General features: G+C 61.9%; 1 protein-coding gene across 2 annotated transcripts; it reads left to right on the top strand.

Annotated features, from left to right (window-relative positions):
• The first annotated feature begins 253 nt into the window (after positions 1-253).
• On the top strand, positions 254-15,151 carry ALG5 (ALG5 dolichyl-phosphate beta-glucosyltransferase). Of its 2 annotated transcripts, XM_028526844.2 has the most exons (10): positions 254-407; positions 3,394-3,565; positions 3,861-3,907; positions 4,847-4,915; positions 5,232-5,324; positions 7,092-7,205; positions 8,788-8,847; positions 11,368-11,519; positions 12,357-12,442; positions 14,492-15,151. In XM_028526844.2, exons 1-10 carry the CDS (start codon positions 330-332, stop codon positions 14,605-14,607), a joined length of 987 nt encoding a protein of 328 aa, XP_028382645.1. In that variant the 5' UTR covers positions 254-329; the 3' UTR covers positions 14,608-15,151. The 2 variants fall into 2 exon arrangements, with proteins under 2 accessions (XP_028382645.1, XP_035867068.1); XM_036011175.1 differs by lacking the exon at positions 8,788-8,847.
• Positions 15,152-26,292: the final 11,141 nt, after the last annotated feature.

The raw sequence follows: 26,292 nt of genomic DNA on the forward strand, positions 1-26,292 counted from the left end.
GGTGGTTTGTATAGTATGGGGAGTCACACTTTAATAAGGCTGTTAAGCAAAAAGCTTTGTTGCTTATCTGATACTCAAATTAAGTGGGCGTCCTGTATTTCCATTAATTCCCGCCGCCAGGGCTGTGGCACGGGGCGTGGGGCACACAATCCCGCGTGTCCCCGCCTGGCCGCGCGAGGGCGCTGTGGGCGGCGGGCGCCCGGCGGCGCGGCCTCTCCGCCGGCCGGGGGGCGGGGCCGCGCGGCGGCTTCTGCGGCTGCGCGGCGGCTTCCGCGTGCGTGCCGGGGCGGGATAGGGCAGCGGCGGCCCGGGCCAGGCGGGCATGGGCCATGGCTCCGCTCTCGCTGCAGCTGGCGGTTCTCTACGCGGCGCTGGGAGCGGCGCTGGCGGCCGCAGCCCTGATACTGGTGAGAGGCGGGGTGGGGACCGCCTCGGGCCTGGGCTCGCCGCTGTGCTGGAGACGTGGCCCGGGCGCGCTCTGCTCCGCGCCGCCGGCTCTTCGGGGGTCCCTTTCCCCGGGTGCCGCCCAGCCCCGAGCCCTGACCCCAGAATCCCTCTCCGGGGTTTCACGCCCCCCTTCTTCCCTGTTTATTTCTGCTTGGGAACTCGAGCTTCTTGCACATCCAGAGCTTGTACGTCGGTTCTCTCTGGGGGCGTGCGCGCCCCGTGTCCGCTTGACCCCGGACCCTGTGCCCCCTCCGACCTCCCGGGTCTGCAGCCTGCGCGGCGCCGGCCCCGCGAGGACTTGAGTGCTCTGCAGACCCCTCTCTCCTCGTGTGGGTGGGCGCACGAGCGCGGGGCCAGCACCCGCAGGAGCCACCTGTGCCAGACGGGAGCCGGTCAGTGCCTCGCGAAGACCCGCCGTGGACGCGCGAGGCCTGACATCAGCATCTGCCTGGGGGTCGCTGCGCCCCGGAACGGAACGGCCTGGATTCGCCGCCCGGAAACGGGCCGGGCCGTCGAATTCTCCCCCGGGGTTTCTGGCCGTCCTTGGGCAAACACGGGCTGATGCCCAACGAACTTGCTCCCCTGGGATTTGGGACGAGCCTGCGCCCCGGGTCGTGAATGCGGAGGTTTCCGCGTCCTCGACGTGCGGGTAGATGAGCAGCCAGGAGGTTTACGAGCTCACAGCGTGGGGACCGTGTAGATGGCGGAGAAGCGCTGCTTCCCGATTGCTTCAGTGATTTGTCCCTTTCCCTTCGTGCTGTGGGGAGGTTTCGCGGGTTTTGAGCAAGTCCGGGTTGGGGCGGGGCTGGCTGGTGTTGAAAGTGTTGCAGATTTACACGTTACGCTATGAGTTTGCCCGGGAAGCGTGTGCCCGAGTACCGTGTGTTCAGTGTGCGCTGTGTACTCGCACAGTGCCGGGTTGTTGCGTTCAGTGTTTGCCAGGATTGTCCGGTCGGATCTTTAAAACACGCGGGCAGGCGCGACCAGTAGCTTCGTTTGACCGGTGAGGAGACTGGGGTTGGAGAGGAGCACTCCAGTACACAAATGTCACAGAGCTCCTGGAACTGTGTGTGTGTGTGTGTGTGTGTGTGTGTGTAATGCCTGAGCAGGTAATCATTACCAAAAAAAACCCCACAAAAACTAATTGTGTGAGTGGGGGTGATCAGCCCACTTCCTTCTGGATTATTTTGAAGCGAATCTACGACATGGTGCTGTATCTGTAGGATGGGACCCCTTTTTAACTGGGATGGCAGCAGGATTATCACAGGTTTCTGTAGGTTAACCAGTGTTTAGTTTAAAATACTCCGGCAGGCCCAGCGCCCTGTAGGTGTCCTCGGAGCCAGCCTTTTCCAGCGGCACTCACGGCCCTGGGGGCGCCAGGCCTGTGTCTCAGCTGCTGCTCTCTCCTGGTCCTGTGGGATTCCCCATTGTCCGAATTTTACTGGTGGCGTCCCCGTGGTGCCTTTTAACTCCCTCCTGTGTCCCCCAGACGTCCTGTAAACTCTTAGCTGCATCTAGAGACCTGACCAAATGCACATTTGAGCATTTTAATGAGGAGAAGTGGGTGTGCATGCTGTTGCATGCCCCTTTCGTCACTCCAGGAGATGTGCGGTGGGAGATTCCCCCGCCAGTTCGGAGGGCAGTCCATCGTCGACCTGAGGGTGTTCGCAGCTGTTGATAGTCACCCCCCAAACCCGTGGTTTCTGGTCGGGTCACTCCTTCTCCACCCCTAGGCGTTGCCTAGAAATCTGTAATGAAAGACAAGTTAGTCCTTGGATTCCAATGGATCAGAAAGACCTTTCATGTGTGAAAGGTAAGATCAAAAGCAGGGTTTCAAAATAGAGAAGGTGACCAATTGTGTCTTATTTGTAGCATCATTGGGAATCCAGGCGTTAGAATACTTGTCGTGTGTTTCAGTGTACTGCAGTCACTTGGTGCCCAAGCCCTCCCTCCCACCCTCTGCCAGCGAGAGCCCCTCGGGCCGGCTGGTGGCCCCTCGTCATCACTGCCGTGCCCTGCCCCGCCGGCCGAGCCCTGCCCAGAGCCGGCCTGCACCCCTGCCAGGAGCATTGGCTGCTGATGGGGGGTGGGGGGGATTCAGAAACCACACTCTGGACACCAGGGCTGCTTGAACAGAAGGTCAGACCCCCCAGTCTGGGTACTTCCCGAGGGGGCGCCGGTCAGAAGCACGTGCAAGGTTAGTAGGTACGGAGGGGATGTGACAGTGGTTGGCAAGTTACAAATGGGTGACATCCTGGAAATGGAATGCGTGGATTGAGTGTTTTGGAAGCAGCAGGTGTGCCAGTGGGAACAATGTTGCAAAGAATAGTGTCCCAGCCAGCTCCCCCGTTGGGGGTGGGGGAGGTGTGTGATGCTGGCCCCGCCAGTGTGTGTTGGACGCCTGGCCTGCAAGGTCCGACTTGACTCCGGGAAATACTCTTGTGAGTCCAAACCTGGGGCGAGGACCGCGGGCTCCTACGCGTTCCCAGTCCCCACTGTGGGGGACCGGCAGGCTGTCCCCCTCGTGCCCTGGGCCCCCCGGTCCTGGGTGGCAGCTCTGCCCTCAGCCCACGCGCTCCAGCCGCAGCGTGGACTTGTCTCTGTCACACGCAGACCAGGCCCCAGGGAGGGAGGGATGGCGCCCCAGTCAGGGGTCTGGCCCGTCGGCGAGCGGGCCACAGGGCTTTGCTCCCTGTTATGTGTGGGTGACGGGCCTGGCGAGTGCATGGCGGGCGGAGACCCAGCGCCCCCTGAGGCCTCGGGACCTTGCTGACCGGTGGAAGGGCCGTCGTTCCCCAGGACTGGCTTGGATTTGGAGTCCCCTCCAGACCGCTGTGAACGGACTAAAAACTGAGAATAAATATCCCCCCCTCCAAAGGGGGAAGGTCACGTAAATGACGCAGCAGCGGGACCCAGACAGTGTCTGTCTCGCACCCCCGCTTGCAGATCTCCCTCGTGGCGTTCGTGACCGCGCGGGACATGCCTCCGCTGCACCGGCACGAAGGGGAGAGGTTCTTCCTGGACGCCAGGGGGCGCAAGGAGGCCCTGCCCAGCCTCGGGGACCCGCCGAGCAAGCGGCTCTCGGTGGTGGTGCCCTCCTACAACGAGGAGAAGCGGTGTAAGCCGGGGTGCTGCTGGTAAGGGGTCCCTGGGAGGAAAGGGGTCCCCAGTGCGCAGCCGCAGCCCGAGAGGGGCGGGGCCGCAGGGCCGGTGCAGGAGGGGGAGCGGGTGCGAGCAGGGGCCGGTGCAGGAGGGGGAGCGGGTGCGAGCAGGGACCGGTGCAGGAGGGGGAGCGGCCCCTGCAGGAACAGCCCGGGGGCCCTTCGAGCACCGCCCCCCCCCGGGAACTGAGCGCGGGAGCTGGACAGGTCACTCTCAGAAGCAAGGTCTCACGTGCCTCTCTCTCCTCGAAGTGCCCGTGATGATGGATGAAGCGCTGGGGTACCTGGAAGAGAGACAGGTATTACGTTTGCTCCTTCCGCCTGACGTCCCCCCTTCAAACCAGGCCGGGCGGCCAACTGCCGGCCCGCGAGCTCCGACTCCGGTACCGCGGGGCCGCCCGGGGCTCCCTCGCGGGAGCGCACACCCCCAGAGGCAGGCGGGCGGCCCCCCACCGTGTCCTCTCCCGCCTGGGGGGCGCAGGACACCCAGCGACAGAGGGTCCGCAGGCTTTGTGACTTTGTACGAGGGACGTCTGTCTGAAAGATTTGTAATCAGGGTGAAGTTATTTTGTATTTCTTTATTGTTCTTAAGTCCCCCTCATTTACTCCCCCCTCCTTTCCCCGCCGAGGAAGGGGCAGGCGGCGTGTGCCCGCGAAGAGCCGCACACAAGTGCGCTCGGTGGCCTGTGCTGTAAAGAGAGCCCCTTCTTGTGGCTCCGGTGTTAGGGTTGTGTGAGGCGATGCGAAGGTGGGGAGCCCCCAGAAGGGAGGGGCCTGTAGGGTCTGCCCCTAAACTCAGTGTAAAGGGAAGAGGACGAGAACTGAGCCCTCAAGACGCGTGAGGCCTCTGCCTCTTCCGTTACAAGTAACCTTCCCACCAGCCACGTGGAGAGGGGTTCTGTTTGCGGTGAGAAAACAGGCCAGAAATGCTGCTGCCTTGTCCCGGGTCGTGAGGCTGGGAAGCGGCACGGTCGGGTTGGAGTCTGCGCGGCTGTTTCCTGCGCCGGAGTGTCCCTGGGGGAGCTCAGCCCCGGGGGGCCCGCGGGGGCCTGTCGGCGCGGTGAGGGGTGCAGCTGGAGGAGCGGGCGCTGGCAGATTCAGTCCATTCAGGCGGCGCCGCCCTGCACCCCTGCCCGGGGCTCCCCCCCAACCACCCCCGCCCCCATCCCAGCCTTTTCAGGTCCTGCCGTGCACGCGGCAGCACTGAATGGACATCCTTTCATTTCTGCCTCTTGCAGAGACGAGACCCCACTTTCACCTACGAGGTGATCGTCGTCGATGACGGCAGCAAAGACCAGACGTCGAAGGTGCGTGGACTCGCTCTTACTGTGCGGAGGGCGGGGCATGGAAAGGGTGGGGGGCGGGGGTCTGCTGCCTGGGGGCGCTGCAGGAGCAGGGTCGGCCCCCACTCGCCCCCCCCTCCCGGAGCTGCCACCCTTCCAAGTCTCCCAAGTCCTCAGCTAGAGGGGGCGGCCAGGGCCTCACCCTCGCCGAGCACCCCTCGGCCCACCCAGTGGTGCGGGGGCCGCAGTCAGGGCCCGGGGAGGGCGGCTGGCGCAGCCTCCGCGTGTCACCGTCCTGCGACCCAGGGTGACTTTCTGTCCCTTCCACGCACATGGACAGGTGGCCTTCAAGTACTGCCAGACACACGGGAGCGACAAGGTGCGCGTGGTCACGCTGGCGAAGAACCGGGGGAAAGGCGGCGCCGTGAAAATGGTAATGTGTGGCTCCGCGTTGAGGTTTCAAGTGCGGAGGGGCTGGGGAGCCGCTTCTGCGGGGGGCGGCGCGGGGGACTCCCACCAGGGCTCCGGGGTCGTGGGGCCGGTCACACCCGGCAGGACGCCCCGCCTGCCACGCACCGGGCGCCTCCGAGAAAGACGTCCGTCCCCCAGTTGAGAGCGTTCCCGGCTCCTCGGTGTGGTCAGGGGGGGGTGGCCCTGGGTGATGGGGTTGCGCAGCGTTCTTCTCAGCTCACACACTGCCTTTGTGGGTGAGCCGTCACCTGCTCCCCCCTCCCCTGCGCTGAGTGTGGAGTGGGAGCTGGGCCGGCTGCCAGGGCCCACCTGGGGACGCCCACGGTGGAACAGAGAAGGTGGGAACAGGAGCCGCAGGGATTCCGGGAGGAAGGGGGCGTGTCCGCCCGAGGCCTGTCAGGTGGGGCCCGAGATGCACTGATGGAGTCTCCCAGAGCCAGTGCCGTGAGACGGACTCGAGGAGTGACGCCCCCAGCGGCTCCGAGCCGTGTGCGTCGCGTGCGTCTGCTCGGCGCGCCCCCGGGAAACGGGCGGGGAGACGAGGCCGTAGGGAGACAGGCAGGCACGCCACAGCCGTCAGAGGGGTGGGGGTGGGGGTGGGGGGGCGGTGAGGGCAGAGGGTGGGCGGCAGGCGTTGGAGCCCCCCAAGAGCCCGGGCGGGGCGGGGCGACGCGGCACACGCAGGCTGGCCCCCCCCCCCCCCCCCCCCCCAGCTCTCCGCCGGTGCTGAGCGCACGGCCCTGTGTCGCTGGTCTGTTTTCCGTTTTAAACCCTTAGCTGCTGAGTGTGTGCCTTGTACGGTTTTTCTGAGACTCCGAGTGTGGTGCTGGGGCGTTAAATACACCACTTTCGTTTCTGCTTTTTCACCCACGGTCCAGCGGGTGGGACTCCCGGCACAGGTAGCAGTCGGTGGGCAGCCACCGTAGACAGAGTAAGGGACCGGATCTGGGCCGCAGTCACACCCTCCGGCGACAGCAAGGCTCTGTTTTACCGAATCGAACTGTAAACGTGTTTACGCTTAAGAATCAGCGAATTCTCTCAAATGTGCCGTGAAGTTAGAGGTGACGTAGCCGGGTGCCGGGCGTGCGCTGCCAGAGCCGTGCTCCGTACGGAGGACCAGCCAGGGCAGCGTGGGGCGGCGCGGTTTCGCCGAGGGCCGGACGCCTCGGACAGTGGGGGATGTTTGGGTGTGGCCACGCTTCCTAAGTTTTAGGGGCGTTCCACATGTTTTAATTCACCAGTTCACTTAACATACTTGAGATTCCAGAAGGAAGAGCACAGATTCATCTCTGTTCTGACGCACCGCACGGCACAGTCGTGTGGTGCGTGTCTGCGGTCGGTTCATAACCATGTTCTCCACACGCCGTGCCAGGTGGCGCTGTGATAAACATGCGGGTTGTGCGTGCTGTACGTGACAGGCGTCCTACTGTTTCATTCCTGGTGACACAGGGTGTCTGCGATTAGTCTGAATCTGTGTTTCTAGCTCACTGTTTTCCAGGGTGGTAGCCGTATGGCCTCACCGAGTGTCTGAAACCGTGAAATAGGCCCGAGGTGCATTGAGGAGGATCTTACCGACGCGATGTGTTTGCAGGAGCGTTGGCGGCCCCTGCCCCTTCACACCTAGCACTTCACCCCTGGCCACGTCACGTGCAGCAGGACAGACGGACGCGCCACTGAACTCAGCCTTGGTTTCAGGCGGCCCTGTCTAAACTGAGGCTCTCGCACGCAGGGGGTCTTCAGTTCCCGCGGGGAGAGGATCCTCATGGCGGACGCCGACGGGGCCACGAGGTTTGCGGACGTGGAGAAGCTGGAGAAGGGACTCGAGGGTCTGCGGCCGTGGCCGGTGAGTGTGGGGACGCCGTCACGTCACGTCCACGGGGAACACGGGGGTGCTGGCCGCCAGCCTGGGCTCCGGGGCGTGAGGCTCCTGCGCGCGCCCTGCGGAAGAGCTGGTGGTTTCCGTGCACACGCTCGTGGACTCGCCTGCCGGTCACGCGGCTGAGACTCCGGCCGTCTCCCAGTCTGCACACGCACCGCACACGCTCTGCACACGCACCGCGCACGCTCTGCACACGCACCGCGCACGCCCCTGCACCGAAGCCCAGACCGAGGCTCCGGGCGACGCGGGAAGCGCCCCCACGTCCCAGACAGAACCTTGTTCCTGAGGAGGCAGACCCGAGCGGCAGCCCCTCCAGGAGGTGGTGGCAGCCCTGCCCTGCGCTGTCCCCTTTCCTGGGCGTCGCCCGTGTCCTCGGTGGGTCACATGTCAAGCTCACCGGAGGGTACAGCCTCTTCCGCCTCTTCGGGCGTCACGATGAGCTGGGAGGAGAAGCCGGTAGGGACGGTGGGTCTGATCTTCTGGTCCCCCTGGAGAACCCACGAGGAGGAGCCGCTCCGTGTCTCTCCCGCCTTATCCCCAGGGCCCGGGGAGCCGTGGGGGCGGGGTAAGTGTTAGCGTCTGGCTCTGTGCCGGCCTCAGCAGGGCAGAAGGGAAACCGCTGACCCCAATCAAGGGGCTGCAGCAGACAGTGAGGGGTGACCTGGACAACGAGAAGATTCCCCGTGAGTCCAGCCCCCTCTCGGGCTCTCTGGAAAGGGGGAGGTCTCAGCGCCGCCTGGTTCTGTGAGCGTGGGTGTGCCGCACCGCACCGTGAGCGTGGGGTCCCGCAGAGCTGCAGCGTTCGGGCGTGCTGGGCGGGTGTGGGCTGTGGGCTCACGGCCGCGGTCCGCCTCCAGGGATGCCTGCCTGAGAGTGGCACAGCCCAGCGTGGGGTTAATTCGAACTCAGCGCATTGACAGTTTTCATCAGTATCCGTCACGTGACGCTTTCTGGTGAAGGACTCGTGGCTCCGTTCCGGAGCCCTTAGTCCTTGGACCGGCCCGGGTGCCGTGTCCGCCCCTCGCTTCCCGGGAGCTGGGGTCTGGGTGTTCCCTTCCTGCTGTCATAGACGCCGTTTTCCTTCCGCTGGGTTCTTGCCTGAGGGGGTGAAGCCGGCGTGTTGGGTGTGCACATTCCCACCGCAACCGCTCACTGCAGACCCACCTGCTGCTCCTGGTGGGTGTAGCTGAGACGCTCGGGTCTCTCAGAGTGCAGTGGTTGCGTGTGAAACCGGACCACCTGTGGCTAACTGCTTTCCTCCCAGTACTACTCATTCCCTTTATAATTGCATTAACACGGTATCTTTAACCAGGAAAACGCAGTATGTGGATCTCAAAGTAACACGTGTCTCTCCTGTTTAGCCCCGAATAGTGTCCTCCCAGTGGACACAGTCAGGCTTCTCGAAGTTGTACCGACTGGGAACTCTTCGATAACCCTCCAAAGACATTCAATGCTACTTTTTTCTAAAAGACGAGAAGCTCACTTTGAAAGTCAGCGTCTTCGCTCATGCTGTGACTGAGGCACCATCTGCCTGCTCTCTCCCCAGGACCGAATGGCCATTGCGTGCGGATCCCGGGCTCACCTGCAGGAGGAGTCCATTGCTCAGGTGAGGGCTGGTGGGGGAGAAGGCCGGGCAGCGGTGTGGCTTCTCCTCTTGTTTTGTGGGTGCGGGAGAACACGGACCCCCCCCCCCCCCCCCCATCTGGGACGCAAGCGCTCCTTTGGATTTTTTCCTTAAGACACAAAGGGAGGCCCCGCCCCGTCGCAGCACCAGGCGGGCGTTTCCAAGGGGTGCCCTTTGAACCCGCCGGCCGCTCTTCGGTTTTCCCACTGGCACACTTGGGTGCTGTATTCTGAGTTTCGTTCTGAGTTTAAGTTTTTTAGAACTTTATTTCTCTTAGAAAAACACTATATCTTAAAATTTGACAAGCTATAACTGGCGTTTTTTGGACATTAAAAGAAACTGAAGACATTAAGTTCTTCATTTGAAATTTGTAGATGAGGCAGAAAACCTGGAAGGACCTGAAATAAATATTATTGAGGAATTATTCTGTGCCATGTCTTGAGGGTTTTTTACATTTAAAAAGTTGTTTCAATTACTGTGGACACACAGTAGTATTAGTTGCAGGTGTACAATGTACTGATTAGGCAGCTGTTTTCATTTTAATTATTTTTCAGTTAAAAACTATAGGCCTTGTGTATCAAGTCCAGGAATTGTCCATTGTATTCTCAACTGGTCCACCTGCCATAGTGCTCAGGTGGGTCGAAAAGCAAGCCGTATTTTTCAGTGAAAGGTCAAAATTGGGGGGGTGGGCATGGGTTTTTCAATGGCCTATGTCTAGGCTAGTCCCAGTCAGACTGCGCGGCCCGGGGCTCCGCCCACCCTGGAGCGGCCTCCCTCCCAGCTCTGCCCCGCCCCCCGCCCCTGGGAAAGTGAGTGCCCCTCCCTCCAGATGAACCGACGGTGAGGTCGTAGAGCCTCTGAAGGATGATGTTTAAGTGCGGGAACCTAGAGGATCCCCCCGCTTGAGAAGTGACTCACTCCAGCCCCTTCAGCACCCAGTTCAGAGTTCTGTGACCCTGTGACTTGCACTGGTGCTTGGGAAGGGTCTGATCTGTCCCACAGGGAACATCGCACTTCAGAAATTTAAACTACACGAGTGAGAGATCAGCTAGTCCATCTGTCACTTTACAGATACGTGAGGGGTGAAGAACTGAAAATGTATGCCCAGGACGTGCAGCACGTCAGCTGTAATAATGAAACAGCAGACGCTCTGAAATACCAAGTCCCACACTGGAAAGTACAGTATTGTCTTCCGGGCGAAGTGCCGTGCAAACGATAAACCAGATGAAAGTGGGGACTATCTGGCATGGGAAAATACCTAAAATACTAGGTAGTGTTAAAAAAAAAACTGGTATTGTAAGTACAGTATCACTGTGCAAAAATAATCTATGCAAACAAAAAACGAGAACAGACGAATACTGATTTAATGGCTTTGTGAGTAAACCTTTTCCTGTTTAAAAAGCCGCTGTAGTCGGAAAAGAAGAACAATCTACTTGGTGCGGGACGAAGAGAGGTCGGGGATGGGGAGCCGTAAACAGGACGGGTCGGAGTGATCCAGGCAGAGGGGGCCGGGACCTGCGTGTCTAGCGGTTGGCAGCGACCAGGCCCTGCGGGTTCCGGCGGGTCGCAGCGCCCCCCGCTGGCGGGAAACGGGACTTCTTCCCGGAGCCGTGTTTAGACGCGGCTGCGCTGCGGCCGAATCCGCGCTGCGGGGCGCAGTCTGAGCAGACGCGCGGGGCTCCCTCCCAGGGAGCGCGTGTTGCTGACGTTTCTTGTGCCACCGCCCCCCCCGCCGCGCGCTCCTGGTCCCTAAAGCCCGCAGGCGGACGGAGCTTTGGGGCCCATAGCAGTGGCCGCCGTGTGGGCTTCGAGCTGCCCGGTCCCGGCTGCGCCAGCGGCACAGGCGCCCTTCCGTGCTGGGGGTGCCGGGCACCTCCGATGGCAGACGGGTGGCGCGCAGTGACCTCAGGAGCGTCGCTGCGGAGGGTCAGACTTTCCCCTTGTAACGACCCTTGCCCGCGGCCCTGGCGCGCCCCGCCGCGTGTCCTGCGTGGAAGACAGACACGGCAGAGCCCAGCGCAGCCCTGGGGCCCCTCGCCCGTGTCCGCTGGCCCGAGTGCCGTCCCGGCGGCGGCGCTCTCGGGGTCGGAGGTGCCCGAGCCTACCGTCTGTGGAAGACGCCAAGTGGGATCCACCCCAGTCTCGTGTCCCCGGTTTTTCTCGGGAGACTCTCTGCCTAAGTCTCGAGGCTCCTTGAACGTCTCACTTTCAGACAAGGAGGCTCTTTGCTCGGACTGCGAGGCTCCGCTCCCGGAGAGGCCGGCCTGCCGGCTTCCTCGCGGGGACGGCGCTTCTCCGCTGAGCGGACCCCGCGGCCGTGACCGCGGTCCGGTGCCCTGCCGCCTGCGGCTGGTCTCACGGCCTGTGGGCTGTGCCTTGGGGAAGGAGGGCGCCAGGGGCCGCGTCTCCCAGCCTCCCTCCGGCTGGGGGCAGCCGTGGGCTCGCCCGCCCGCCCGCTCTGGGCGGACGCGAAGGTCACGCCCCTGTCCCCCCCCCCCCCAGCGCTCCTACTTCCGCACGCTGCTCATGTACGGCTTCCACTTCCTCGTGTGGTTCCTCTGCGTCCGCGGGGTGCGCGACACGCAGTGCGGGTTCAAGCTGCTCACCCGGGAGGCGGCGTCCCGGACCTTCTCCTCGCTGCACGTGGAGCGCTGGTAGGTCCCCGCCGGCGCGTCCGCGTCCGGTGCTCCCCTCCGCCCCGCGGCTCCCACCACCGCGGTCCGGCCCGCACGCACGCGCGGCCCGAGCGGGCCTCCGCGCCTCCACCGCACTGGGTCTCGCTCTGCAGATCCAGAAGCAGCGGAGGGCGCGGCTGCCGCAGCCGCTTTGGGTGCAGGCGCAGCGCAGGCGCCCGATCCCCTCCGCTGTGTTTCCCTCCAGGCAGAAGAGGAAAGGCTGGGGAATACTTTCTCTCAGCTCCGTGCCCGTGGAGCCCCTCGCCCCTCGCCCCCTCGCCCTCTAGGAGCCCCCTCACCCTCTAGGAGCCCCACTGCTGTTCTCTCTCTCACGCCCTCCGCGGCGTCTGTCCTTCCCACCGGCTCTGAAAACGAAATTCAATCTCCCAAAGACACGCCCCTCCACCCCAGTCTGGCCCCCTGCCCCGCCCCAGCCGACCTTGTCCTGTTTCACACCCGCCTTTCTCCCACCTTCCCGCGTGCCCCCCATCCTGCACCGGACAGGGCTGCCTTCCTTGTTTTAAATTTGGGGCGCCCCACAGCCATGCTCACCCCTGGGGGGGGGGTCCCGAGTAGTGACAGGGACCCCGTGTTTCTCACTGGCATGTCACGCGGTGGTGCCACGTTGATTTAAAGTTCCCGAGCACCTGGCTGTCTGCAGCCCTGCGTCAGTCTGGCCATCGGCTCGGCGCTGAGAGCCCCCCGCCTGCCGTGAGAGCCCCCCGCCTGCCGTGAGAGCGCCCTCAGGTCTCCGCACGGCAGGGGTCTGGTCGCGGGGTCTCTGGCAGCGAACCCCGCGCGTGCGCTCTGTTTCAGGGCGTTCGACGTGGAGCTGCTGTACATCGCGCAGCGCTTACGGATCCCCATAGCCGAGGTCGCCGTGGCCTGGACCGAGGTCGAAGGTGAGTGTCCTGTTCCTGACACTCCACACTGGAGGGCTGGGGGGCGGGGAGAGGTGCCGTTGTCCAGCGCTGCTGGCGGGCTCTCCTGATCCCTCCCCCCACCCCAGCCACCGCTCTTCCTCCCGCTGCGGGCAGCCCTGGGCTCTCCGGGCGGACGGCGAGGGCCTGGGGGCCTGAGTCTGGCAGCGAGGCTGGCGATCGTCTGAGATCGACTTGATGGGGTTCTATCGCCGTTTTTCTAGAATTGTGTTCTGTCACCACTCAGCAAATACGGGGAGTCAGGTGCCTGCAGTCCACTGTGCAAGGCTGAATAAGGAGTTAGAGTCATTTTCACTGCAAATGCCCACAGTCTGTTCAGAGCCGGTCTTAGCTGGTATCTGCACGTTTATCCGAAAGCGGAAAGATCCCCGAGGTCTGCAGCGTGAAGTCTGCGGTCAGCGTTCTCAGCTTCTGCTCGGACCCGCTGAGACGGTCCTGGCTGGGAAGGGTCTAAAATGCACTCGGGCCTGATTGTTCCCCCCGGGATGACCCTGTGGCCCCAGGGGCGCGGCCCTTGTGCAGAAGGGGGCTCACCACTCGGGGACCGGGGGTCTTAGGGCGGAAGGAGGGGAAGGGCCAGCCAGGAAGTGGTGTGAACAGTGCAGCCTCCAGCGGACCCCGCCTCCCCGAGTCCGCAGAACCGGAACGTCAGTTGCAGCCTAGGCCCGACGGGACGGCGCCTGGCGCCACACCCGGCACAGCTGAAGCCGGGATGCGTGGAGACGCGTGTCCTGGTTGTGTCCTGTGCTCAGTCGCGTCACAGAGGCGGTCGTGCCCTCACATGGGTCCCAGGCACCACCCCGCTGCCCGGCTGGCACGGTGGAGAGGATGCCGCCCCTGGCTGGTGACACCGAATGGGCGTTTGGTGGAGGCCCATGACGACGGTCAGTGTTTCAGAGGAAGAAGGCTGCTGTGTGGAGCCAAAGCAGTGGGGACAGGTCGTCTTTGAAGACAAAGCGTAATTAAAACGGCGATGAGGCTTTGAACCTTTCCCAGGCAGCCGTTCCCTGTCTGCAGGGGGAGGAGGAGGGACAGTGAGGAACCCCCTGTAGGGGGTCGGCCATGATCAGAGGGGCGGGGGCGGGGCACTAGGCCCAGTAAACACCGTTGTCTGAGGTCTGACCTACCGCGGACTGCGTTTTCCACCGTGAAGACCGGAGAGTCTTCTGTCGGGTGTCCGGTGGTTTCCTGCGCCTGTTGTCTTGGATGGCGCCGCACATGGAGGTGGGCTGTGCAGGTCACCCCAGGACCCCGGCCTCGCAGCCAGGCCCTCCGGGGAGCAGGGCCCTGAAACGGCCATGTCAGATACCCGGGCTGCGTGCACGTCGGGGCCCGTGTTCCAGGGTCCCCTGGGGAAGCCACTCGCTTCGGCCCGGGGTCCGTGGCGTGAACTCGAGGAGGTGGGTGTGCTGACTGGTGAGACAGTGGTGACCATCGCACGACGTGTGTGACACGAAGTGACTGCGTCGCCCACTCCCAGCGCATCCCAGCTGTGTCTGTGAGTCGAGCCGCGGAGAAGTGGGGGAGACATGGAGGAAGAAGTAAACAGAGAAGCCTCACCACCTGGCCGTCGCCGTGGGACGGGCCGCCCTGCCCCCGACGCGCACAGGACATGCCCAGGGCTGGGCTCCAGGGACTGGGACACCGGGACCTGCTCCGGGGAGGGCGGGTGGGGCCTGCGGGGTGGGCACAGGGCCGCCGCCGCCAGAGTCTGTGGTGGAGTCGGGAAGAAAATCAGGTTTTTGTCCTGCTGACTCTCCGTGGTACCCGTGAGATTGGGCAGCCGTGTGCAAAACGTAAAAACTTGTCCCAAAGGTCACGTTTAAATGTACGGATGGAATGAAGTGTTTCACACACATGCATGCGCGCACACATAATACAGAGAGCGTTGAGTGGCAGCTCCCCGAGGTCACGCGGGCCGCCTTCTGACGTGCGGGTGCGCAGCGAGCTGATGGGTCTTCTCCCGCGCGTTGGGAAGCTAACTGGTCTTCGCTCCTTCTGTGGCCGCAGGTTCCAAGCTGGTCCCGTTCTGGAGCTGGCTGCAGATGGGCAAGGACCTGCTGCTCATCCGCCTGCGCTACGTGACCGGGGCCTGGCGGCTCGCGCCGGCCGGGAAGGCGGAGTAGTGCGGCGCCGGCCGGGTGCGCCGCGCGTCTCGGCGATTTCCAGCGGAATTAAAGTTTTACGTGAAGTTAGGATGAGCCTCTGCCATTGTCTGCCTTTTGATAATTTTAATGAATGCCCATAAGTAAATATTTTTATACATCTTTTGGACACAAAAAAATTTTTAAGGTGTTTATAACAAAAGTCATTTTCTTTTGCTCTAGAAATTGTGTTTATTTAGATTATAACTATGATTCTGAGAAACATAATTCTTAAGCAAGACAGAAGGAGTTATTTTTACTCTAAAGTATCTTGCATAATTCTTATGAACTTAAATATAAACTACAATCACTTAACAGTAACTAGGGATTTACAGAGAAAGTTAACATGTTTATCTTATTTTTTATTGTTTAAAGACATGGAAGTATGTGATTTATTGTTTTTATTTAAATCACTTTTTATTTTTCAGTTACAGTTGACGCATATTATTAGATTCAGGTGCATACCTCATTAGACATTCCATAACTTGATAAGTGGCCATCCCAATAAACACTGCGCCCACCTGACTCTGTACGTGGTTATGAGACTGTCACTGACTACTGCCCGTGCTGCGCATTACGTCCCCACGACGGTCCTGTGACGACTGGTTCCTACTTCTTCGCCCCTCCCCCTCCCCACCCACCCTCCCAACCCCCTCCCCTCTGGCGGCCCTGTGTTCTCTGTGTCCGAGGTCCTGTTTCTGTTCTGCTTGTTGGTGCGTTTTGTTTTTAGCTTCAGTTGTTGATAGGGATGTATTTATTGTCTTTTTATCGTTCACGTTTTTCTTTCTACTGTTATTATTGTTCATGTTCTTTTCATCTTAAAGAAAGACCAAAGAAACAGGAACAGCAACAGTGTAATGGCAGGCTCAAGCCCCAACATGTCCGTGATATGTCGTCTGAAACGTGAGTGAGCTAAATGCAACAAGGAGAAGGCAGATTGGCAGGGAGGATGTAGAAATGTAGAGACATGACCCTACTATGTGCAGTCTGCAAGAAACTGAAACCAGAACAGGAGAGGCAGGCGGAGAATAGAAAGCGGGAAAAGGTGCATCGTTACAGACCGTAATTGAAGGAAGGCAGAAAGGGCAGTTGCAGCGGATAAAATAGACTTTAGGGCAAAGGTGAGGACTTGGGATCAGACACACGGAGAAATGCGTGACAGCTAAGACTCGACCCACCAGGAGGACGGAAAGCTTTAATGCGCACGCTCAACACAGGGCCAGACAGTAACGTACAGGGAGCGAAGCTGGCAGACTGGAAAGAAAGTTAGACATGCTACAGTAGAGGACTTCAGTACTCCTTTGTCAACAAATGATTTCTTAAAAAAATGACACAAAATCAGCAAGAACTTAGATAACAGCACCGTCAGCCTGTAGCATCTGACGGGCATTTGTAGAACAGTCCGCCCGCCGGCGGCAGGACTCGCACTCTGTCCGCCCGCCCCTGGAACAGCTGTCAACACGGACCGTGCCTCGGGCCACGAGGCACACGTCCACGTGTGTGAAGGAATGAGAGTCACACAGTGGGCCCTCCGACTGCCACGGGGTCGGCCTGGGAAAGCAGATATGCAATAGGGAGGTCTCCGTCTGAAGCCCCGGCAACCGCGCATCTCGTTGCTAAGTAACGTGTTCAGTCTCCAGAGGAATTTTAAACAGCCCCCTGCCCCCAACTGCCCTGGCCGGGCGGCTCGGTTGTTGGGAGTGTCGTCCCGCAACCACAGTGTTGGGGGTCCGATCCCAGTCAGGGCGCCTGTGGGAGGGGCCGACCCCCGTGTCTCCCTCCCTCCCTCCCTCCCTCCCTCCCTGGACTGCTCTCACCCATCCTTACAGTGAGGGTGAATGCAGGGCAGGGACCCTGAGGGCTCCGAGAAGCCTCGGGTGTTGTGGGTGTGTCAGCCCCCTTCTGCCACGAGGTGGATCGTTGACTGATCTCCATTGATGTCTCGGTTGATCGCTGTCAACGTCCCCCAGTCTGCCCGACCTCGGGGCATCGTCCAGCGAGAAGTCTCCGGCTCGGAACTTCGCAAACCACATCTGACACATCCGGTCGGTCCCAGCCCCTTCTGCACACACTGCTCGTCTTTCTGTGGGTTTCAGTTGCGTTTTTACTGTCTTCGAAATAATAAAGCACAGTGTGCTGAGAATGTTGCTTGTTTTCTTCCATCTTCAATTTCAGTATTAAAATGGCTACATAAAAATTCACCAATTTTGGTTAAGTTTCTTTTAATGCATGCTGATATGACAGCTGTCACAATACAGTCTAACAGAATTGTTTCAGATGAAGATAAAGACAACTAGGCACCACTAGAGCCATTGTACAGAAAAAAAAAATTTTTTTTGGCCAATCCAGTCCATTTTCAATCCCCCCCCCCAGGGGATGTTTGTTGACTGTAGAAGGAGGGGCCGGGCAGGAAGAGAAACTGACTGGTTTCCTCACATTTGCGCTTCCACTGGGGACTGAACCTGTAACCTACCTAGGCTTGTGCCTGGACTGGGAATTGAACCCCAGCCTTCTGGTGCGTGGGGTGATGTGCCAGCCCACGGGGCCTCGCTGGCCGGGGCCTCCTGATGTTTGTAACCACAGACTCATCATTCATTCCACGAGTGCTGACCGGCATTGCTGTGGGCGGGGCTGCAGTAGCGGTCAGAACCAGCGCCCTCCAGACACACACACACGGGTTTACAAGACTCCACGGAGTGGTTCCGTCACACGGGGAGAACCACCCGGACAGACTTTGAGAGCCGCTGTGGGTGAGGGCCGTTTGTTCTCACTCCCCCGCCCCCGCAGTCTCCTGCTCTGCAGCACCTGTTTCTTCCACAGGTTTCCCCTCCCGGTCGCCCCCGTCCTTGACTCTTGACCCCTACAGGCTCTTGTTTGTGTGTTTGTGTTGCCGAGTTCTGTAGGTTCTCCCCTCAAGGGCCCGTACTCTGCATCCCCCCCCCAGGGCCTTGTCCAGCGCCCCTGAGCCCTCGCTGGCCTGGCCTGGTGGCCCCCCTGCTTCTGGTCTCCCCCGGCTCCTCTCCCCACCCCTTCCACGGACGGCCTGCAGATTGTCCTTCTCGGTGACCGTAGTCGGCTATTGATCCAGTCCAAGTTCAGAAAGACCTGGGCTGCAGCGTCCAGACGAGTTTGAATTCTGCGGCGGGGTTTGGGGGGTGGGGATTAGCACCAGACAGCTGTGCAGCCCTGCCCATGGCGCCAAGGTGCTCCACTGCCCTCTGCCCGGTCCCAAGTCGTTCACTCAGTGTTGTCCTCCTCCTCCTCCGCCCACACTCAGGCCCGAAGGAGCTCTGTGCAGAGCAGACACCTGGGCGGTGGGGGCGGGGGGTGGGGGTGCTGCCAGCCCCAGGGCTGCACCCGCTGCCACTGGCCTGTGGGCTGTCGGGGTGGCGTGCATCCCTCCGGTGGGCGTCGCCTCCGTGGACACCTCCCTGGAGCCCCGAAGCGGTACAGGGGTCCTCGGTTCGTGCGTGCCTCCCGGTGAGGCCCGGATCGCAGGCGGGACGATTCCCACCCGCACACGATCCCGCCAGGTGGTGCCGGTGGAGGTTCTAACAAGCAGTGGGATGGCAGCCGATCAAGAGGAAAAATAAAATAAAGCAAAGAATCCGACTTCCTGTTACCAGGAGAGTCAGCTTCTGAAAAAGGGGGCGTCAGCACGGAGCCCTCACCCTCTCCCAGAAAAGGCATTTATTTCTTCTTGCAGCTCCGCAGACAGACCGCAGGGCGCTCAGGCACGGAACGGACTAACTTCCCGCCGTGGGCTGGGGCAGTGAACGGGGGGACTCGGGGGCGACACAGGCTGGCTGACCTCCGGGTGCCGGAGTGTCTTGCTGAGAAACCGAGAACGCACAGAAACGGCAGACGACACCCTCGAGGAATCCGTAAACCCAGGCCCCGCCGGGAGCCCGGCGAGTCTGCGACTCACAAACACTGGGCGGGCGCCAGAGGCTGCGGCCTCCGCCCCGCGCGCCCCCGCCCGCCCCCGCCCGCATCGCGTCTCACGCACAGAAGAGAAGGACCCTGCCCGCGGCCGTGAGGGGGCCGTTTCTTTTCCTGATAATACACATTTTCTAAAGCGAGCCACTTCTGACTGGTTTCAGCTCTGAGGACCTCGTTAGCTTACCCGCAATAAAACACGCGCCACACGCCCCCTCGCAGCCGTTTCCTGGTGCTTCCCACGCAGAGCGGCCTCAAACTGAACTCCGCGCTCGGCCCGGGTCTGCGGGCCGGGGCCAGAGAGACGGTTTTCTCTGTTCAGGTTTAAGGTCCTCTTCCAAACGCTGTCTTAAGCCAGCCCATCGCTCAGCTACAGCCGGGCGCTAGCGCAAACCTGCCATCCCCTGGGGGGAAGAGAACGCGGTGCTCGGAGAACCGAACTGCGTGGGGTCAAGGGCAAGGCCTGGCGTTGACCTTTCAGGAGTACCATGGGCAGGACTGGCTTTTCGACGCACAGGAGCAAAGGGAACGCTGTCCTGTGCGCTTTATTCTACCTCCACCTCTGCAGGGAGGGCCGCGTCTGCGGAGAGCCCCTGGCCGACCGGACCCCGGAGGCCATCAGTCCGCGGTTCCCTGAGTGGGTTCTCCGGGGCCCACGGTGACCTCGAAAGGCGGGCCGCCTAGGGGGCAGCCGGGACACGCAGCCAGTTGTACGCTACCGTCGCCCCGTGCCTGCAGGTTGTCTCCCTATTAGAATAGAGAATATTGTATCTTAATGACTTAACAAATAAATGCGCGTAAAAACACGACAGTCGCAGAGTTCTGGGACTTGTTTCCCCCGCCGCTCACCGCCCGGAGTGATCAGGGTTTCTGCTGCCTGCACCCACGCAAACGGAGTGCGGGGGCACGGTCCGCGGGCGAAGGGGCCCGGGGACTGCAGAGCTGGCGAGGCAGACTCGGCAAGTAGCCATCGGAGTGGCAGGGCCGGGCGTGGGGGTGGGGGGGTCCCAAACCCAGGTGCCGGCCTTTTATCTCTTCTGGCGGCCACCCTCCTCTGGCCTCCGGCTCCAGGTAGAAAGGAGAAGTCCCCGGGGCGGTGACCAACGCCGGCCGACCCCCCGGTTCCACCTGGGGACGCGGGGACAGCAGGGCGGGGGTCCAGCGGGCCCGCCGCCACGAGGCGCCCCCACCTCCAGTTTCCGCGCACGTGGCCGGGCGGGCGGCGCTCCCCCGGCGCGGGCTCCCCCGGAGACCGGCGCGCGGCGGGCGGGGCGGGCAGGGAGCTGGGCTGCTGGCGGCCTTCCAGGTCGGCGCACTAATGCGGGCGCGGAGGCTCCGCGGCTCCAGTCTGACTGACGCCGGCTGGGGCCGCTGATCCGGTCCCCGCCGCCCGGGGCGCGCGCAGCCAGGCCGGGAGTGCACGGCGCGGAGCGGGCTGCGGGGACCCACCGCAGGGCGGGGGACCGCCGGACGGGGCGCGGGGGATGAGCGCCACCCGGGGACAGGTAAGCGGTGCGCGTTGCGCGCGGGGCGTGCGCGCGTGTGTGCGTGCGCGGCTAAGTTTCCCACCGCGGGGAAGTCTCCGAGGCTGGTGGTGGGTGGCTCGGTTCTTTGTGCTCTCCGTCTCCTACTTCTCGGCGCGCCTGTTTGGGGGGCGGGGGGAGCTGGGAGTCGGGGGGCAAGGGGCCGGAGGGGGCCGCTCCGGGGAGTGGCGCGCGCCCTCCCCGAGGCCGCAGCCCGGCTGCGGGCACCTGGGACCTGTCAGAGGAGGCGCGTCGAGCAGCGGGGAGGTGGGGGGGGCGAGGGCGGGCTGTGCGGGGCTGGGGCCCGGGGTGCGGGCAGGGACGTGCTCTGGCTCTCGGCTCCCCGCCCCGGGCGCCGCGGAGACCCAAACTCCGGCTGAGTAACCGAGCGCCGCGGCTGGAGGGGGGCGGGGGGCTGCAGTGCGGACACCGGGGAGGGGGCCGATCGCGCCCCGGCCGGCCCGAGGCGTTCGCTCGGCTTACCTCTGCGGCGCCGCGGCGCGCGCAGGGGGAGGAAGGGGCGTCGGGAGCGCTGTTCGGCGTCTGCGGGCGAGCGCCGGGGCCGCCTCGGGAGCTGGATGTTTGTCTTTTCCTGCGCCTGCCATTCGGTGCCAGCGCCGGCGGAGGGGCGGGGGCGAGCGGGGAGCGGGCGCAGGAGACTCGGCGACGCCGGCTTTGAGACGGGAGGAGGGGCGCGGGGAAGGGCTTCCTTGGAGGGCCGGTCGCGGACGAGTCTCCCCGCTGCGGCGCCCGCCGCCCCTGCCTCCCGGGGGGACGGGAAGGGATCGTGGAGAGACACCCCGTTGCCGTGTTCCCGGGCGGGAGCTGGCGCTCCTGAGGAGTGACGTGCGGACGGTGTGAAATCCAGTTGCGGAGTACACTTGCGTGTGGACTCTTTACCCAGCAACTCACAAGTCAGACGCACGCACACCCTCAGGGCACTGCGGTTTGCTTCTTTTTCTTTTTTAAATTTTTATTTGTTGATGTTAGAGAGGGAGACAAGAAGGAAGAGAGAGAAACACCGATTTGTGGTTCCACTTACTGATGCGTTCATTGGTTGTGTGCGTCCTGATGGGGGATCGAACCTGCAGTCTTGGCGTGTCCGCTGTGCTCCAGCCAACCGAGCCACCCGCTGGCCAGGGGCCGTGGGCTTCTTTCCCAGCATCCTGCCTTCCGGTCCCGTGTCAGCGCCCTGCCTGACTTTGGGGGCGATCTTTGGGAAGCGGGGTTCAGCGGGAATAATGGAGGGTAACTGGGAACCCGCAGGCATTTAACAAGGCCAGCTCCTCGGTCATGACCTGTGCTCGAAGGGCCCCCTGGGTGGCTGAGAGGGGGCGGGGCAGGCTTACCCCCTGCCTCAGGGCTCCCGGGGCGGGAGGGCCTGCCGCGGGGTGTTTACATTTCAAAAATAGTGAGCTATGTTTACGGAGGAAGTAACAGGACAGCCCAGACACATTCCCCAAACTGCAGGCGGACGGGAGTCACTCCCGAGTCTCTCTGTGCCCGCGGAGCGCGGGAGCAGGGCTTTGGAGCCCTTTCAAGCCCGCGGCTCTCCACCCGCGAAGGACACTGCAGAGGAGGAGGTGATGTCATCGTTTATAAATAAGGGGCATGTTCACTGTAATGTGACAGAGGCTCCAAATAATGAAAACAGCTTCCAGCCGTCCTAGCCGCCTTCCCTGAGGGCGGGGAAGCCGGCTTCTGCAGACAGACGGCCCTGGGCCTCCCTCTGGGGGGTGCTCCCCGCTGCCCCCGGCCCTCCTGCTCGACTGGCTGCCCTTGTCGGAGTGCCCCCGCCCGGGTGTGGGTTTCTAGCGGGGTTCCAGGGGGCGCCAACAGCTCCTGGAGCAGAGCGAGCTCGTTTTCTAGATCAGCACAGCGCTGACCGAAAGTCCAAGCTGTCCACAAATTCCAGGGGAGCCCTGGGTGCCTGACAACGCTCACACACTCGCCATCAGTATTTTCTCGTCGGCCTGCGCTGCTTGGCTTTTCTTCAAATCTTCTTTTCCTCTTCGGTCCCCAGTTCATGCAGGACCGGCAATCACGCAGGGAAGTCAGCTCCCGGGACTCGGACTGGCCCCCAGCCAGGAGGGACAGGGGAGCGTTCGGGTTTTAGGGGGGCCCAACCAAGGGTAAAGTCTGCTGGTGGGTAAACAACCGGTAACCTCGTGCATCGGTCCTCACCGGGGCAGCGGGGGAGGAGAAAAAGGTCAGTCAGGAAGTTATTTCATCAATATGGAAACATTTCCCTTCAGTTTCACAGGTAGGTTCCCTTCCGGTTAGTGAGCCTGCACATTCCTTTGCCGGAGTGGAGAGAGAGTGTCCAGTACGTGGTCACTGTGGCCCTTCGGCTGCTGACCAGCTCACATCGGGCAAAAGCCAAAAAAACAGCAAGTCTATCATATTCTGTCTTCATACGTCTGAAATGGCACTGACCCGCCACATGTATTCTGACTTAAGGGAAGACAAAGGTTACGGAAAATAAGGAAGGTTTTTTTTGTTTTGTTTTTTTGTTTGTTTGTTTGTTTTTTATTTGCAAAACACACCGCATGCCGTAGCACAGCCCCGTGAGGCTCGGTGCAGATTTTCTGTGTGTCGCCTGCATGGTGGCGAGGGGGGCTCGGGAGCGGGGCGGTGTCCAGCAGGAAACGGTGGACGGTGCAGTGAAAGCATGAAGCTCTTCAAATAGCTACAATTTTACAGCTCCAGGCTGTTGGGCTTCCGGTCCCTTGGTTACCTCCCTGGGTTCCCGTTGCTGGTGAGTGGAAAGATTAGTCTCAGATCAAAAGCAGACGGTAAACTTCCAAGCAGGTCTGTGGTTTTCCCGCTAGCCTAGTCCACGCCATGAGGAAGGAGCTTAGCGATAAAAACCACCATCGCTGGGCCATGAACTGACCTTTTGAAGTAAGTGCCCCCGTAAATCCAGTCTCTCCAGAAACACGTCCTAACTAAGGTCCTTGAGGTTTCCAGTCTTTGCTAGCACTGGGAGCCGCCTGCCCACAAAAGGTGCTGTTCCTCTAGCAGGCCCACCCACGCTGGCCTCCCACCCAGCTGCCCTGAGCTGCCCGCCCTGCCGTCGGCCTCAGGCTGACCCCGGGGCCTCCGCGGGCCTGTCTGCCCACTGCTCCCGCCTCTCATGCTGCGAAGTGGGAACTGTAACCCCCCCACACACACCGCTTTCCGCAGGCCTGCACCCTCACTCACCTGTACTCGCACCAGGGCCTGAAAGCCTTGCCCCCTCTCCCCAGGTCCCCTCACCGGATCCTCAGACTCAGCCTCTCCCTCGTGGGGTCTGACCCTGGGCAGGTGCGGCCCTCACAGGCCTCTCTCCGGTGACCCCGGCCGGGGTCTGCCCCCCTGGGAGGGGCGGGGGCTCCTGGCATTTCCCACTCTCGCCACGCGGCGTCCTGTAAGGAGTTGCACATCTGCTGATTTATCTCCTCTCTGCAGTGGGGGGAGGGGTCGCCACGTTCCCTCCGGCCTCCGGTGCCCCGTCCGTCCGCAGGTGCTCATTCCGTGCCCCCTCGCCGCGGAACTCGCGGTCCGCTCGGAGATGGAATCCGAAGGGGTCTCCCCGTGGGACGGGTCCTGATGCCTGGCTCTCAGGGAGCCGCTGTGGAGCCAGAGCTGAGGGCTCGTCCGGAGGCCGTGGGGCTCCTCCCGAGACCCCTGCCCACCGGCAGCCCCGCAGAAGCCGACCCCGTGTTTCGTGTGCAAGCCTCCGGCCCGCTCCCAGGGAAGAGGCAGCCCGGCCGGCCGAGCGGTGGGGCAGGGGGCTGCGGCCGGGGTTCTTCTCGGCCTCGGCGCGGGGCCCAGGCTCGCTTCTGCGCCCGGGGTCGTGGCGGCTGAAACCCGCCCACCCCGAATGCCCACCACCAGGCACGGAGGGCCTCGGGCCTCGCGCATCCCGCCGCAGCCGGGCACCCCTCCCGGGAGCCCGAGGTCTGCCCTCTGCTCTGGCGCGCCCCCTGGAGGCCGGCCAGACGCAGACTCGCTCTGCGGGGGGCCGGGGGGGGCGGGGGGTGTTGTCTGTCCCAGGTCTGTGTGTGGTTGTTATGTTTGAAGAGCACTGACTAGATGCTTGATGATACTGTTTTGCTGGCTCAAAATTCTTTTTGTTTTTAAATTTTTACTGAGTTTATTGGGGTGACACTGGTCAATAAAATTATATAGGTTTCAGGGGTGCAAGGCTATCACACATCATCTGTGTATTGTGCTGTGTGTTCACCCCAAAGTCAAGTCCCCTTCCATCGCCGTCTGTTGTCCCCCTTTACCCTCTCCTACCTCCCCCTCCCCCTTTCCCTCTGGAATCACCGGCTGTTGCCTGTGTCTTCAGATTTTCTTCTTTTTTTTTGCCTAATCTCTTCCACCTTTTCACCCCCCCCCCCACAGCTGCCAGTCTGATCCCTGTATCGGTGAGCCTGTTTCCGCTCATCGTGTCCACCAGATCCCACGTGTGAGTGAGATCGCGCGGTGCTGGTCTCTCTCCGACTGGCGTATTTCACTGAGCATAATGCTCTCCAGGTCCGTCCGTGCGGTCAAAAGTAGTGAGACGCCCTTCTCGTGCCAGCTGAGTAGTACTCCACTGTGTACACGTACCACCACTGTTTTATCCGCTCACCTGCCGCTGGGCACGTGGGCTGCTCGCAGAGCTCGCTGGTTGTGAATAGCGCCGCTGTGAACGCAGGGTGCATGTTCTTTCCACCCACGTTCCGGGTTTCTCGGGCCCCCTTCCCAGCAGAGGGATTGCTGGGTCACGAGGCCGTCCCTTCTTAACTTTCTGATCTGTTTTTACGAAATGCAGGGATTGTGAGCTGGGCAGGGGACAGGCCTGGGAATGGGGGTCGGGCTGGCTCCCGAAAGCCTTGGAGGGGTTGGTCGGAGCGCCTGTGGGCCGAGCTGGGGGGGGCTCCGGGGGACGCGCAGGCGTCTCCCGGGCGGAGCTGGGTGGAGGGCGGGCCCACCTGCCGCTGCGGCCGGGATCCTTGCGTCTCGGCGGAACCCACCGGGTAGCAACGTGTTTCTGAACAAAACGCAGGGGAGGATCCGCAGACTCCGTCGGCTTCCTTCCCGTGGGGGGACACCGGACGACGTCTCTGGCTCTCCCTGCATTTAGCTCGCTGTTTTCTCCTCGAGGACTCGCCCCCGGGAGCCCCGGTGTCTGGCGGGAGGAGGAAGGAGAGGGGGTGCCCTCCGGCAGCAGCGAGGGTTCCAGGCACCCAAGCAGGTGGGGGCAGGGGATGCCCAGAGCAGACGCTGGGCCAGGGGTGGCCATGGGAGAGGCCGCCTGTTGGGGTTCAGAGGGACTTCTTAGGCTGGCCAGGGAATCCGTCACACTCAGAACGCCGCCCCCACCCCGTGGAAATGACCTCCAGTTTCCTCTGGACGACACAGACGTGTGCCCATCCTGTTCTTCAGGGGACCGACAGTGATTAACACGAGGAGTGGTTCTTACCGATGAGATGAGGGACCCTGGAGAGCCAGTGACAGTGGGACGTGGGGAATGCGTTAGAAGCTAAGAGGGTTTTGTGCCTCGAGCCGTTTTCTTTCCCTCGTGGACGTGTTTGTCTCGTCCCCTCCCTGTTCTCCGCTGGTAGAGCTGTGGTGTCTTTAGAAGTCGGATCAGATGTTTCTCCAAGACACACGCCTGTGTGCACAAACTCGGCCCCAGGCTCACGGGTTAATTGTGAGCTCACACGGGGTGGAGTCGCTGTTTGCCAACCGTGGCAGGTGGGTGCCTGGCTGTGCTTTCTGTGGGGGGCGGGCACCTTCCTTCTGCCGTCAGGACTGAAGTTTAGTACAACCGTGCACTTTTAGTTACTTTCAAAACGTTGTATCGATTGTGTGTTCAGATCTTGACGTGATTTGGGGGGGATGAAGTAGTTGCTCTAGGAAGGGAAACTTGTCAATTCGGGGGGCTTATAGAAATTGTTCATTCAACCTCGACTCACTCTGGCCCCGGGACCACACAAAACCAAGCGGGGGACCAAGTCCAGGCGTCCCGGCTGCCACCGCCGGACTGGGCGTGAGGTCAGGAAAGCAGACTTCAGAGTGGTCATTGCCCAAGAGCGTGGCGATTCTTTGTGCAAAAAAGAAAATGTCATCTGTGTTGGATTTCTCTCTGTGTTTTCTGGGTAGAACCCCGTTTTCACAGTGTGGGAAGTTTGGGAGTTGGGATGGTCCGGCGTGGGGTGCGGGACCGTGG

The sequence above is a fragment of the Phyllostomus discolor genome, chromosome 11 (assembly GCF_004126475.2).
Source record: "Phyllostomus discolor isolate MPI-MPIP mPhyDis1 chromosome 11, mPhyDis1.pri.v3, whole genome shotgun sequence".
In the NCBI taxonomy this organism is placed as follows: Eukaryota; Metazoa; Chordata; class Mammalia; order Chiroptera; family Phyllostomidae; genus Phyllostomus; species Phyllostomus discolor.